Source organism: Mytilus galloprovincialis, chromosome 1 (genome assembly GCF_965363235.1).
Source record: "Mytilus galloprovincialis chromosome 1, xbMytGall1.hap1.1, whole genome shotgun sequence".
Taxonomy (NCBI): domain Eukaryota; kingdom Metazoa; phylum Mollusca; class Bivalvia; order Mytilida; family Mytilidae; genus Mytilus; species Mytilus galloprovincialis.
Window position 1 is genome coordinate 131,521,563 of NC_134838.1, and position 15,953 is coordinate 131,537,515.

Below are 15,953 nucleotides of genomic sequence, written 5' to 3' on the forward strand. Positions count from 1 at the left end.
CAAAACAAAGGGGTTAATGTGTTGGATATTGGAGTTAATGTGTTTGATATAGGAGTTAATGTACTGGATTTAGGAGTTTGTTTTGGATATGGGAGTTAGTGTGTTGGATATGAGAGTTAATGTTTTGGATATGGGAGTTAATGTGTTGGATAGGGGATTATGCGTTTTATTTGATTGTTAATGTGTTGTATAGGGGAGTTATGTGTTGGATAGGGGAGTTATGTGTTTGATATGATAGTTCACGTGCTTGATAGATGAGTTAATGTATTGAACATTAGAGTTAATGTGTTGGATATAATAGCTGTTGATATTTACTTTTCTCGTGAATTTATTTATACGTTATACATTTGGTCACTTTGTAGTGTAATATTTGCCTTTGATATTAATTAACAGGAAAGATTAACAAAGAACTACAAATAAGAAATAGCATTTGTGTGCGGTAGTTCAAGAAACGACAAAACAGAAAAATGAACATGACTATAAGTAAGGTTATCTTTTGTTACTGTACGTTAAGGTTAATCTTACAATTAATAATGAATAACATTAACACTGATTTAGCCTGGAGAATATAGATCATTGATAATGTAGCGCCTATTGAAAGATGTATGAATTTCAACTTTTTTTACATTCATTTGACGTTGAGCTTGACAGTCTATACAGACTTGTAAAGATATTTTGATATGGGGTACAGGTAAGCGTGAACACGATTAAAACAACTATTTAAAGATGTATAACAGAACAAGGCATGTCAAACGAAAAATAACCACCGTATTGAATTGATACGCAAAAAGTACATATGTAAATAACTGATTAAGGGATACAAGTTTTTATTAAAGTCAGGTAAGGACATTATTTTAAATAAAGGATTACTAGATGTATATAAACTAATTATAAATATTATTATTAGTATATGGGTGTTTGTTTTGTTTTTTAAGAGCTAAGTGCAGCTAAAATATTTTTTCGTTTATGATGACCATCAGTCGGTTTATTATTTTTAAGATAAATCATTGAAACAATGTACATATGTTATTATGTCTCTTTTACCACAGGCACTTGTCTCACTTCCCTATATACTTTCATGTAACACTGTCTAATATTAAGGTATATCGGAATTTATTTTTTAAGACAAGCGCCTGTGTCTTTTCCATCCAAATAAATGTGGATAAATACTAAATCAATTTAGTGTGCGTGGTAGGTCAAGTTTTGTATCTTTCGTAAACACCATGTATTTTCATAAAGTAAATAAAAATCACAGAATTCAAAATATTTACAATTTCACATATAGTTACGTAGATACGATGTTCAGAAAATCTGGGATAACTAAAAAACCAATGCTTCCAGATTTCCTAAAATAAATCCTGTTCTGATAATACTACAAATGAGTTTATTTTACGATACTAACAAATGAGTTTATTTTAGACTTTTTGTTGGTATATATATATAATGACAAAGAATATCAAAATCTTTACAACAATTAGAAATGAACAAATTGTATCTTTGATATCTGACGCATTCAAATGGGAGCATAGATTATAAAACAAACCCTGAATCTTAATCATAGTAAAAACAATGCACATAATTTATCATAATTTTAAGAATTCGAGATCCAACTTATTTCGTTGTGTATATCGGGGACAGACAGACGCCAAAGGGAGATTATTTATAAAAAAAACATCAAATTTGAGATAGACGTATTTTGACATTTTTTATTTCAAGTATAATATTTTGTACTCTTTGTAGTTTTTGAATGTTTGTTAAAGAGTTGTCTTCTAATACCTTGTTATACCTTATTGTGTGTTTTATAATGTAAATACAGTTTAGTCTGTGGAACAAGTCGGTCAGTGTATATTTTACTATGCTTCAAATACCAAAAAATGGAGTGCATTATTTAAGGAGGAATTTACTAGTCTAAGAGACGTTTAAAATATGTGTAGCTTTCATGTTAACCAACAAGTCTTAACCGTAGATATTTCCTATAACACAATATTGTAAATAGGTTTAAAATACGATCAGAAAACAACCGGGGTGTCAACAACGTCATGTCAAGGTGTAATATATCCGGAATAAACATTTATTCGATTAGTATCTGTCAGTAGTAAAACCTGTTAGAGCAGAAACTGTGCAGTAGAAAAAAGATTGCTTAATGTTAAAATTGGATTGTTTTCTTTAACTATAAAATAAATTAGGTAAGTCTGTTTAATATCATTGAAGGACAACCGCCTATTTTTTTTATCTGTCTCTGCTGTTTATTATTTGCCATGTTGTAAATATGTTTTCGTTGCTATATATATGCTTTTTGCAATAAAGTATTCATTAATTAAATCTATAGCCCTAACCCTGGTCCAGATAATCTTGATGTATGCAGAAAGCATTTTTCATTTTTTTTAATTTGTATAGATTCCCCATTCAATAGGGAGTCTTCCAACATGTCCAATGCGTCATATTATTAGAACTAAACCTAACCCCAGCAATGATTATGATTTTAGATTGTTGTTCATGCAAAACGTCCTATTATTAGAACCAAAACTTATCCCAACAATGATAATGATTTTAGGTAATTGTTCATAAAAAGCGTCATATTATTAGAACTAAACCTAAACCCAGTAATGGTAATGATTTAAGATTAATGTTCATAGAAAGTGTCATATTATTAGAACCAAACTTTGTTTTACATTGTCTTATCGGGGCCTTTTATAGCTGACTATGCGGTATGGGCTTTGCTCATTGTTGAAGGCCGTACGGTGACCTATTGTTGTTAATGTCTGTTTCATTTTGGTCCTTTGTGGATAGTTGTCTTATTGGCAATCATACCACATCTTCTTTTTTATACTTACCCCAGCAATGATACTGATTTTAGTTAATTGTTCATACAAATCGTCATATACTAGTAATCAGGACTAAACCTAACCCCAGCAATGATAATGGTTCATACTTCTTTTAATTTCAGATATTATATTTCACAGTAATTGAATCTGTGTTAACACAGAACTTAGACTATTTAACAATATTAACTTGGTGGACATTTGTTATAAATATTAACATCATATATATAAATAAAAAGAACGCTATGTTTGAGTGTCTTGTGGATGTACAAATGTTTACTAAAGAATACAAAAAGCGCACCATAGCTAGATAACGTTTAAGAAATGTTGTCTGTTTGATTGATAGAAAATCGCAATACAAAGATAAGATTTATGCCAATGGGGATCAAAATTAGATACTGTAATCTTTTCACTTATCAAAAATATAATTCAAACTGACAAGAAATACTTTCCAAGAACAAAAGTCCATGCTTTTCATTAGATCTATACTAAACGGGAGTAAAAAAATAATGTTTGGACTTTATCGGTGCTTTTTTGTTGAAATTAGCGGAACATTTTATTTAGGACTTTAAGGCGTTTTCTTGTGGACTTTAGCGGAGGTCATTTTGTGGACTTTAGCGGAAAGTTTGTGGACTTTAGCGGTAATTTGTTGTGGACTTTAGCGGTGTTGTGGACTTTAAAGGAATTGTGGACTTTAACGGTGCCACAATCGTCCTTTAGTCTATGATCGACAGTCGTCTTTTGGAACTGTACATCAAGATTACTTGTACTAAAGTAGCTGTGTAATCCGACACCTGAGTATTCCAACATCCTGCTATAACACATATTGACCTTGAATGTTTGTTCCTAATTTTTTATTAACTATGTATTTGCGTTAAGGTATCACAGATCAAATTTATTATAGTGTGTTAATTTACGTTTTTTGATTGAGTTAAGCCTTCCAATTAATAGTTTATCGTGTGATGTTATACTATTGTTTCAGTAAAAGGGAGAAGGTTTGGTACCACTAAAGCGTTTAATCCCTTGCAAATGTTTGCACCTGTCCTAAGTCAGGAATCTGATGTACAGTAGCTGTTGTTTGTTTATGTAATTTATACGTGTTTCTCGTTTATCGTTTTTGTCGAGCCTGCAACTTTTGTTGCAGAAAGCTCGACATAGGGATAGTGATCCGGCGGCTACGGCGGCGGTGGCGGCGGCGTTAGCTAACTTCTTTAAAGATTTATATTTTAGAAGGTGAAAGACCTGGATGCTTCATACTTTGTATATAGATGCCTCATGTTACGAAGTTTCCGTCAGTCACATGTCCAATGTCCTTGACCTCTTTTTTATGGTTCATTGACCACTTGAAAAAAAAGGTCAAAATTTTTGTAATGTTGAATTCTCTCTTATTATAAGTAATAGGATAACTATATTTGGCATGTGCGTACCTTGCAAGTTCCTCATGCCCGTCAGACAGTTTTCACTTGACCTCGACCTCATTTCATGGATCAGTGAACAAGGTAAAGTTTTGGTGGTCAAGTCCATATCTCAGACACAATAAGTAATAGGGCTAGTATATTTGGTGTAAGGAAGGACTGTAAGGTGTACATGTCCAACTGGCAGATGTCATCTGACCTTGACCTCATTTTCATGGTTCAGTGGTTATAGTTAAGTTTTTGTGTTTTGGTCTGTTTTTCTCATACTTTATGCAATAGGTCTACTATATTTGTTGTATGGAATGGTTGTAAGGTGTACATGTCTAGCGGGCAGATGTCATCTGACCTTGACCTCATTTTCATGGTTCAGTGGTCAAAGTTAAGTTTTTAAGTTTTGGTCTTTTTATCTAATATTATATGCCAAAGGTCAACTATATTTGGTGTATGGAAATATATTATGATCTATATGTCAGTCCCGCAGGTTTTATTTGACCATGACCTCAATTGCACGGTTTATTGCACAGTGTTAAGTTTTTGTGTTTTGGTCTATTTTTCTTAAACTATAAGTAATGGGTCAACTATATATGTTGTATAGAAGCATTGTTAGCTGTACATGTCTGCCTGGCATGTTTCATCTGACCTTGACCTCATTTTCAAGGTTCATTGGTCTTTGTTTAGTTATCTTGGTTAATGTTAAGTTTATGTGACAGTTGTAATAAAGCTTAGCTTTATACCTAGGACTATCAACATAATATCATTGATTGGTATAGAAGGCGAGACATTTCAGCATGTGCACTCTTGTTGAAATTTGCGATATTATGATTTTTTACACGATTATAATAGTTTTGCTTGGTGTTTTAGAATCTTTTAATTTTATAAAGTACCTGATGTTAGACATGTTAGAGATATAAGTATTTTTTAATTTTATAATGTTCCTGATATTAAGGACATTAGTTTTCTTTAATGTACCTAATTTAGGGTAAATTATTATGAACCTTTTATATAACATACGACCTGTGTAAGAATGAATTTATTTTAGTTCATGAAGGTTATAAAGAACTTAAAAAATATGTATAGGCGGATAGAAAAACTAATTTACGTTATATGATATTCATCCTTTAACGTGACTTAGTGTTAACACATTGGTGTTGACGTGTCACAAGACTAGAGTGAGAATTTGGGAATCTTGGTAAATTGAATAACATTTCTGAGTACCTATGTACCTTTATCATTCCATCAAATGTATTCACGCTTTATTGAGTTCGTTTCTATATTATTTCGAAATAAGTAGACAGAATGTGTGTCGAAACAAAAATTTACATATTTTATATTAACTCATTATAATACTGATATTCACTTCTTTTCTTCTTTAAATTTAATCTAAATCTCTTTTCTTTTAAAAGTCGTAACGTTTTTCTTTATCTTTTTATATTTGGGTAAGTTGCATAATAAATGTACTTGGATATATTGCTTCGGTACAAGTATGACATGTCATGTTCGATTGATCTTTCAATACCGGTACTTAATGTTACTTGCGAGCGTACATAAATGATTTTAGACAAAATAATTTCTTTGCTTCACTAGAACGTGTTGCAAATTGCCTTTTATTAATGTTTTATCCATTTGTAGCATCAAAAACATCATATTCCTTTCCAAATTGCTTGCCAAACATCGTTTAATTTTGTAAATTTTCCGAAATTTTTCCGCCATATTGAAAAATATAAGAATCACGAATCGGATACGGTTCAACTATGTAATAATTCTGCAATTAAAAATTCAGACGCACGATTGACACAATTGACAGAAAAATAATGATCACAAAAGTAAAAAAAGGCATTCTACAAGAATTAACAGACATAGGCTTAACCCCTTTGTTTACTGTATATATTGTAATGTAAATGCATTGTTTTACTTTTTTCTGTCAATCTTAAATTTCTTAAAGTTAAAAGCTTCATATATCTTTTCTTAATTGTTTATACAGCTATGTTATTGAAATTGTACTGTGAGTTACACCATTGAAATAGAAATGTTAGTGTCACTGATTTCATTAAAAAAAGGGCAAGGTATTATAATGCGATTATAACCGATAGTCGGTTGGTTGCTGTCAACCGATTGTAATAGATAATCGGTTGGTAATTTCAACCGATTATCCAACACTATTTATCAGGTCAAGATCTATCTGCCCTGAAATTTTCAGATGAATTGGACAACCCATTGTACACCGGGTGTGTTAAAAAAATCATTTACGCTTCCAATACGCTAGTAATTTTGGATGCATTCAACCAGTCAATCATATCTGTAACGTCCGTACAACGAGCTTACTTAAGCGTTAATACGGCGTCCAAGAAACGTATAGTTGCGTATTCCTGGCGTTTGTCTAACGTAGATGGAATGCACTCTATGAAGAAAAAGTTTCTTGAACGTATTTGAGACGCGTACCGGTCGTAACTTCGACTCTCTTTTGTGGAGTGTTTGTTAGTAACACACCTGCATACGTCTCGAAGCGTATACAACGTGCCCTAAACGTGTCTCAAACTTATCTATGGCGCGTTAAACGCTCTTGTAGCACAAGTATAACGTGCGTCTAACGTACAGGTATACACAGTAGACAGACGCTTGAGCTGGACCAAGAGTTCACCAAGCGTATACCTTTGTATTTCGACGTACTTCAAACTTATGCAACGCGCATTGAACTATTGCTAAGCGTTCCTCTGGCGTGCAGCTAACGTATACCGACTTTGTCAATTTTCTGTGTACGTTTCAGTTGGAAAGCAGGTCACGGTTTGACCCCAAGTTTATCAGCAACAATAGAGTCACGTGACCGTGAAAATTCTGTAAAAAAACGGACGAGACAAACCTCATTTTTACTCACTAAATACTATTGTCGTAATAAAAAATTATTGACCCAACTAATTTTGAATACACATAGTTTTCACTCGTCAAAACTTACACATCAAATCTAAGTCCTTTATTCTTTATTTTATCTTCAAACTTGGAGTTTGGGTTAAAATTGTCAAGTCTCCTGATCGAAAAATCTAAATATTTACGAGGAAACTAAAAATGATGGGCTGAATTTAAATTCAATAAAGCATCTCATTAACACAAACACTCGATATAAATATTTCGGCAATAGAATGCTGGATACGCAAACGTCAAGTTATTTTCGATACGAAGCGGTGGTTTTTATGCCGATTTGTGCAAGTGGTTATCTCCCCTTAATATCACCAGTATTATAGTACTGATCATTTATATTTTATATTCTATAAAATGGGACCAAGAGTCACAATAACTTTCTTCAAAGTAAGAGAGCCTTTAAACTGAAGCCTATGTATCTGTTTCTTAGTTGAACAGTAAAATATAAAATACTGCCTAGAAAATATCCTACAGAAAAGGGATAAGTTGTATACCAAAAATATTGACAGAAAATTCTTTAAAAAAAAATAATGCTTAAAATTATAAGTGAAAGTGACACAATTTTGAATTTCAAAATCAATATTATTGTAGACTTAAACTATTATATTAGCTTGCACAGTAGCCTTTTAAATTGTCTTATTTCTCATTATATAGATTATGAAAGTAAACTTTTTGAGAAAACAATGGGGCTCCTTCTCTTCAGGTTGCTGTATCAGCTGCTGTATTGTATATATATATTTAACCTGAATAATTGGATATTAATCTCAGAAATGAAATGAAATTGGTGGGACAAATCTTGTGCATTTTAGTTTAATAATGTTCAATGATGATTAAATTTGACAAGAATTTGCCAAATAAATTCAATTTTGTAAGAACACAACTTTTGACTTTATATAAGCTAGTTTTTGCTCTTATTATTGTAGCTTACTTAGTAAAGATATAATAATATAAGCAAGATTTTAACTTATAGAATATAAATATAATTAACTTCATTTCCTTTTTTAGTATGTTTTTTCCTCCAGAAATTTTCTTTGCAATGCATTTTCTATTGCTATTTTTTGTGCCTTTGTCCATCCATAGGCTAACAATAATTTGTCAGATTTGTCAGAATTTCCAGAGACGTATAGTTTCAAACGTAATAAAGAAGATCATTGTTTGTTGTTTCACTTTTCCAATGTATAAATTCTTACTACCATGACCCTGTTTTTTAACGTTACATGACGTATGTTGAAAAAAGAAAACAATGTCAACGTCAATATTTGTGTAGGGTATCAAAAGGGGTTTTAGTTACTTTAAAATACAGGTGCCGTATGGAATTGTGAAAAAAAAAACCACAACGTTTAATCAAAATTTCATTCATATCTTTATAAAATCCGTATTTTAGAGTACTTTTGAAACAGGTACAATGAAAAAAGCTATTTACTTCTCTGTTTTGAAGTAAAAACGCAGCTAAAACATACAAATTGACATGGCTGGTGGTCACTAAAATTGATGTATAATAGTAAAAAATGATGGCTTCAAAATTGTGTAGAAATTTGAAATAGGTTTCCCGGTTTCATTTAAAATTATAACCGTTCTTTTCTGTATTTGGATACGCAAACGTCAAGTTAGGAAAAATCGGATAGGATAAAGGAATAGCCATAACAAGCTATTTTTTATAATGTGTGTATGTCGTAAAGAAATTATATTGGTAAAAAACCTACAAATTAAAAAATTTAATTATAATAAAGGCATGACAAGTTGAAGAAAATACTTTAAACGTCAATCTTTTAGCCGATTGATTTGACGGACTTTTTGACGTTACGGACAACTGTAGCACCACCTAATTAGGTAGCACTCCACAGTTAGGTGTGTAGTTTCGCATTTTGGCCCCTGTGGATTTTTCAAATATGAGAGCTAGTGTGCAATAAAATTCATTTTTGGATAGCTGAGTATTAAAATAGCCTTTGTATTGGGTTTATATGAACATCAAGATTATGTAATGTATGTAATATAGGCTGTTTTCTGTATGACAGTCCGTATTTGCATGTCCCTACCATACATTGGTCCGGCAATTATTGTAATGTTTTTTTTCCAACTTTTTATCGCACGAACTTTGTGATTGGAATTTACGAAAAAATGAGGCGAAAGACCCCCATTTTTTATTTGATCATTAGGAAGATTTATGAAAACAGTTTCTAAAAAGGTATCACTCAAAGGCATTGAAATTCTAGTTTGATCCAAATTTTGGGGGGATATGTGACATGTCCACCCCCCTTTTTGCAATATTTTATGGTAAATAAATGCAGAATGTTGCCATGGATACACATAAAAGGAATTAATTTTCACTCTTTTAACTTTTGAAAATCAAATCTATGGACTATACTGATTACATACATATGCACATGTACAACACAAACAGTTAGGTTAATGTATTAGAAATCCAGGAATAGGAGATGATACTAAAACATTTTGTGGCTCATTTTTAATTTTATTTTCTAACTGTGGAGTGCTACCTTATGGCACATCAGAAAGCACAGAAATGCACTTTTTAAGATAAAATTTACCACAAATCTTTAGTCTTTTATGTTCTTGTTTTAGTTCTGAAGGTAAAAAATCTGCTAGGAATGCAATTTATGTTTATTTTATTGTTTACTGTCCTTAGCAACCAAATATACACATTTTGACACTTAGACATGTTGCGGTCTTAAATTTGTACACCATTAGCTTCGCCAATGTAACCAAAGATTGCGCTTTATATGATATCCTCAGAATGTATCGCTTTATATTTTTGAATGCGAATAAGTCAAATAAACATTTTTAGCAGGATTTTATATTATAATTTGGCATTTATTGAATTTAATGATGCCAGTACTGCTAGAAATTTATACCCTGCTTGAGAGCTTCTAAACCAAGGTTAGGTATGCTATTTACAGCAAAATTGACCTATAAGTGCTTTCAAATACCTAAAAATTGTACAATTTGTCCTCTTTTAAGGTAATTTTATGATTTTAAATAAGATAATGGGAAAAGTTTTAGAAATTTACCCCAAAAATGAGACAGACTTAAAGTTTTTCACTATGATCCAGCATTTATTTTTAAATCACTTTTTGTCGCGTTTCAATATCAACTGCTAACCTTCATAAAATCTTTATTACTGAACCAATTTTAAAAACTAAGGTACCATTTTCATCGTTACAGCTAGTAGAACATAGAAAATATAATAAAAATTGAGGCAGGAGGGGGAAAATTTCACCTTAAGGTAGCACTCCACAGTTAGGTGTGTAGTTTCGCATTTTGGCCCCTGTGGATTTTTCAAATATGAGAGCTAGTGTGCAATAAAATTCATTTTTGGATAGCTGAGTATTAAAATAGCCTTTGTATTGGGTTTATATGAACATCAAGATTATGTAATGTATGTAATATAGGCTGTTTTCTGTATGACAGTCCGTATTTGCATGTCCCTACCATACATTGGTCCGGCAATTATTGTAATGTTTTTTTTCCAACTTTTTATCGCACGAACTTTGTGATTGGAATTTACGAAAAAATGAGGCGAAAGACCCCCATTTTTTATTTGATCATTAGGAAGATTTATGAAAACAGTTTCTAAAAAGGTATCACTCAAAGGCATTGAAATTCTAGTTTGATCCAAATTTTGGGGGGATATGTGACATGTCCACCCCCCTTTTTGCAATATTTTATGGTAAATAAATGCAGAATGTTGCCATGGATACACATAAAAGGAATTAATTTTCACTCTTTTAACTTTTGAAAATCAAATCTATGGACTATACTGATTACATACATATGCACATGTACAACACAAACAGTTAGGTTAATGTATTAGAAATCCAGGAATAGGAGATGATACTAAAACATTTTGTGGCTCATTTTTAATTTTATTTTCTAACTGTGGAGTGCTACCTTATGGCACATCAGAAAGCACAGAAATGCACTTTTTAAGATAAAATTTACCACAAATCTTTAGTCTTTTATGTTCTTGTTTTAGTTCTGAAGGTAAAAAATCTGCTAGGAATGCAATTTATGTTTATTTTATTGTTTACTGTCCTTAGCAACCAAATATACACATTTTGACACTTAGACATGTTGCGGTCTTAAATTTGTACACCATTAGCTTCGCCAATGTAACCAAAGATTGCGCTTTATATGATATCCTCAGAATGTATCGCTTTATATTTTTGAATGCGAATAAGTCAAATAAACATTTTTAGCAGGATTTTATATTATAATTTGGCATTTATTGAATTTAATGATGCCAGTACTGCTAGAAATTTATACCCTGCTTGAGAGCTTCTAAACCAAGGTTAGGTATGCTATTTACAGCAAAATTGACCTATAAGTGCTTTCAAATACCTAAAAATTGTACAATTTGTCCTCTTTTAAGGTAATTTTATGATTTTAAATAAGATAATGGGAAAAGTTTTAGAAATTTACCCCAAAAATGAGACAGACTTAAAGTTTTTCACTATGATCCAGCATTTATTTTTAAATCACTTTTTGTCGCGTTTCAATATCAACTGCTAACCTTCATAAAATCTTTATTACTGAACCAATTTTAAAAACTAAGGTACCATTTTCATCGTTACAGCTAGTAGAACATAGAAAATATAATAAAAATTGAGGCAGGAGGGGGAAAATTTCACCTTAAGGTAGCACTCCACAGTTAGGTGTGTAGTTTCGCATTTTGGCCCCTGTGGATTTTTCAAATATGAGAGCTAGTGTGCAATAAAATTCATTTTTGGATAGCTGAGTATTAAAATAGCCTTTGTATTGGGTTTATATGAACATCAAGATTATGTAATGTATGTAATATAGGCTGTTTTCTGTATGACAGTCCGTATTTGCATGTCCCTACCATACATTGGTCCGGCAATTATTGTAATGTTTTTTTTCCAACTTTTTATCGCACGAACTTTGTGATTGGAATTTACGAAAAAATGAGGCGAAAGACCCCCATTTTTTATTTGATCATTAGGAAGATTTATGAAAACAGTTTCTAAAAAGGTATCACTCAAAGGCATTGAAATTCTAGTTTGATCCAAATTTTGGGGGGATATGTGACATGTCCACCCCCCTTTTTGCAATATTTTATGGTAAATAAATGCAGAATGTTGCCATGGATACACATAAAAGGAATTAATTTTCACTCTTTTAACTTTTGAAAATCAAATCTATGGACTATACTGATTACATACATATGCACATGTACAACACAAACAGTTAGGTTAATGTATTAGAAATCCAGGAATAGGAGATGATACTAAAACATTTTGTGGCTCATTTTTAATTTTATTTTCTAACTGTGGAGTGCTACCTTATGGCACATCAGAAAGCACAGAAATGCACTTTTTAAGATAAAATTTACCACAAATCTTTAGTCTTTTATGTTCTTGTTTTAGTTCTGAAGGTAAAAAATCTGCTAGGAATGCAATTTATGTTTATTTTATTGTTTACTGTCCTTAGCAACCAAATATACACATTTTGACACTTAGACATGTTGCGGTCTTAAATTTGTACACCATTAGCTTCGCCAATGTAACCAAAGATTGCGCTTTATATGATATCCTCAGAATGTATCGCTTTATATTTTTGAATGCGAATAAGTCAAATAAACATTTTTAGCAGGATTTTATATTATAATTTGGCATTTATTGAATTTAATGATGCCAGTACTGCTAGAAATTTATACCCTGCTTGAGAGCTTCTAAACCAAGGTTAGGTATGCTATTTACAGCAAAATTGACCTATAAGTGCTTTCAAATACCTAAAAATTGTACAATTTGTCCTCTTTTAAGGTAATTTTATGATTTTAAATAAGATAATGGGAAAAGTTTTAGAAATTTACCCCAAAAATGAGACAGACTTAAAGTTTTTCACTATGATCCAGCATTTATTTTTAAATCACTTTTTGTCGCGTTTCAATATCAACTGCTAACCTTCATAAAATCTTTATTACTGAACCAATTTTAAAAACTAAGGTACCATTTTCATCGTTACAGCTAGTAGAACATAGAAAATATAATAAAAATTGAGGCAGGAGGGGGAAAATTTCACCTTAAGGTAGCACTCCACAGTTAGGTGTGTAGTTTCGCATTTTGGCCCCTGTGGATTTTTCAAATATGAGAGCTAGTGTGCAATAAAATTCATTTTTGGATAGCTGAGTATTAAAATAGCCTTTGTATTGGGTTTATATGAACATCAAGATTATGTAATGTATGTAATATAGGCTGTTTTCTGTATGACAGTCCGTATTTGCATGTCCCTACCATACATTGGTCCGGCAATTATTGTAATGTTTTTTTCCAACTTTTTATCGCACGAACTTTGTGATTGGAATTTACGAAAAAATGAGGCGAAAGACCCCCATTTTTTATTTGATCATTAGGAAGATTTATGAAAACAGTTTCTAAAAAGGTATCACTCAAAGGCATTGAAATTCTAGTTTGATCCAAATTTTGGGGGGATATGTGACATGTCCACCCCCCTTTTTGCAATATTTTATGGTAAATAAATGCAGAATGTTGCCATGGATACACATAAAAGGAATTAATTTTCACTCTTTTAACTTTTGAAAATCAAATCTATGGACTATACTGATTACATACATATGCACATGTACAACACAAACAGTTAGGTTAATGTATTAGAAATCCAGGAATAGGAGATGATAAAACATTTTGTGGCTCATTTTTAATTTTATTTTCTAACTGTGGAGTGCTACCTTAATCCCCCCTGCTATTGTTGCTGATACAGCTTGACGACAACGGACGTTTCCAAGAACTTGCTTTCCAACTGGTTTGGTGCACGCCGGTCTATACGTCAATGTGTAACGACGGCATAGATTTTCATTATAATTAAGCGGCACGCTAGAAACCTTTCACTAATTTTCCCATCCTTATCCATCAAAAAGCTTTTATTGTCAGAAATCCAGATTGAAATGCCAATAAGCTTTTATTAGATTTCTTACAACATTCGAGGCTTAGACGCCAAAGGGGTCTGACTTAGGAGCCTTCATTCAAAACGAGACTGAAGCGTTAAAGGTATTTTATGTAAGATTTTCAAATCTAGTTTGAAACGCGAAAAGCCTTTTGCTTGTGTTGGGATGGTTTCCCTTAGTAAATGTGGTAGATAACACAAAGAACCAGGGGTCTCAGAAATGGGTTCGAGTCCCGGGGGAGACAAGCAGTTCATTACGCTCAACAATAAAAACCCACGGTAAGAAGAAAAACTAGCCAGGGAAGTATAAAATTATATGACTGATTCGATCCACAAAAATAATATCATTCATACACAGGTAAAAACGCTGATAAAGATACGTCAACTTCAATATGAAATCAAACAGACCTAGAAAAATCCAATGGCACGTGGACGCTCACTTATTTATGTTATATTGGGTTATGTGACCGTATGCATTTTCGGACTTTATCTCAATGGTAATACGTTAACGTCTAGACAAAATAAACACGCGAAATGCTATTACCTAATATCGAGTTCATGCATGTTAATTGTTTATTTAAGACTTTATGTCTTACGAATATATAAGAGCATATGAGTCAAATCAGTAGACATGAATTTGACAGCTAATGCCCCTTTAAGATTGCTCATCTCAGTCTACAATGAGTGACTGTTTACCACACATTCGACGAAACCTTACGGCTACACATTTTTCCTTTTACCGGAAGTTTGAAGAAACTGTTATCCTTTAGTGCTGTTAAATAAGCTGGATTTTCTAAAATTTTATGAGTTTAGTTTAAAAAAGAAGTTTATAACCGTAACAATTTTGATAGCGATTGGCTGAATATTCTTCTTTGCAAATGTAAACTTCTTTTTGTGTCGGGATGTATAGTACCCGGCCACGTCCACTTATATTTTTGATGAGTTAAGCCTTTTTCAACTGATTTTTATAGTTCGTTCTTATGTTGTACTGTTATACCACTGTCCCAGGTTAGGGGGAGGGTTGGGATCCCGCTAACATGTTTAACCCCGCCACATTATTTATGTATGTGCCTGTCCCAAGTCAGGAGCCTGTATATTCAGTGGTTGTCGTTTGTTTATGTGTTACATATTTGTTTTTCGTTCATTTTTTTACATAAATAAGGCCGTTAGTTTTCTCGTTTGAATTGTTTTACATTGTCTTATCGGTGTCTTTTATAGCTGACTATGCGGTATGGGCTTTGCTCGTTGTTGAAGGCCGTACGGTGACCTATAGTTGTTAATGTCTGTGTCATTTTGGTCTTTTGTGGATAGTTGTCTTATTGGCAATCATACCACATCTTCTTTTTTATATGGCTATCTAGAAAGTTTACCAGGCATGTTTTTTTTAATTTGTATTGTTTTTTTCCTTTAATTGTTAAAAAAAGGTAGTTATTGCGTCTATAAACGTACTGTTTTGTACTTGGTCGTGATCAGTTATGGTTCCTCAACCGCCCCATATCAGATTCCTTATATATTGATCTATCGAAGTGTGACGAATAAACTATTTTGATTGTTGTTTTAATTCTTGCAAGTTTGCATTTTGTGCTTTATTTATCTGCTATATGTATGTTTTGTTTCATGTAAACTGCGAATCAATCTGATTTTGTTTTGTACCTGCATATATCTGTTCTATTTGGGTTATTGAGGTAACTAGTGAAACCCTTGCAAAATTCTAAATCGTCACAAATCATATACTGTGTACAAAGTTCTTAATGTAACAAACACAAAAAACACTACACAGCCTTGCTGGCTCAACACTGGAATATTAGACGGTTAAAGCAGAGAAAATAATTAAAGTTACCAAAATAAATACTGCTTTATAAGG

General features: G+C 32.2%; 1 protein-coding gene across 1 annotated transcript in view; it reads left to right on the forward strand.

The window, feature by feature from the left end:
• The first annotated feature begins 665 nt into the window (after positions 1-665).
• LOC143060168 (putative defense protein 3) overlaps positions 666-15,953 on the forward strand; it is a 29,214-nt gene continuing 13,926 nt past the window's right edge. Inside the window, exon 1 of the mRNA XM_076233548.1 lies at positions 666-691. Within this exon, the coding sequence (XP_076089663.1) occupies positions 681-691 (11 nt within the window). The 5' untranslated portion in view covers positions 666-680. The remainder of the gene's footprint in view (positions 692-15,953) is intronic.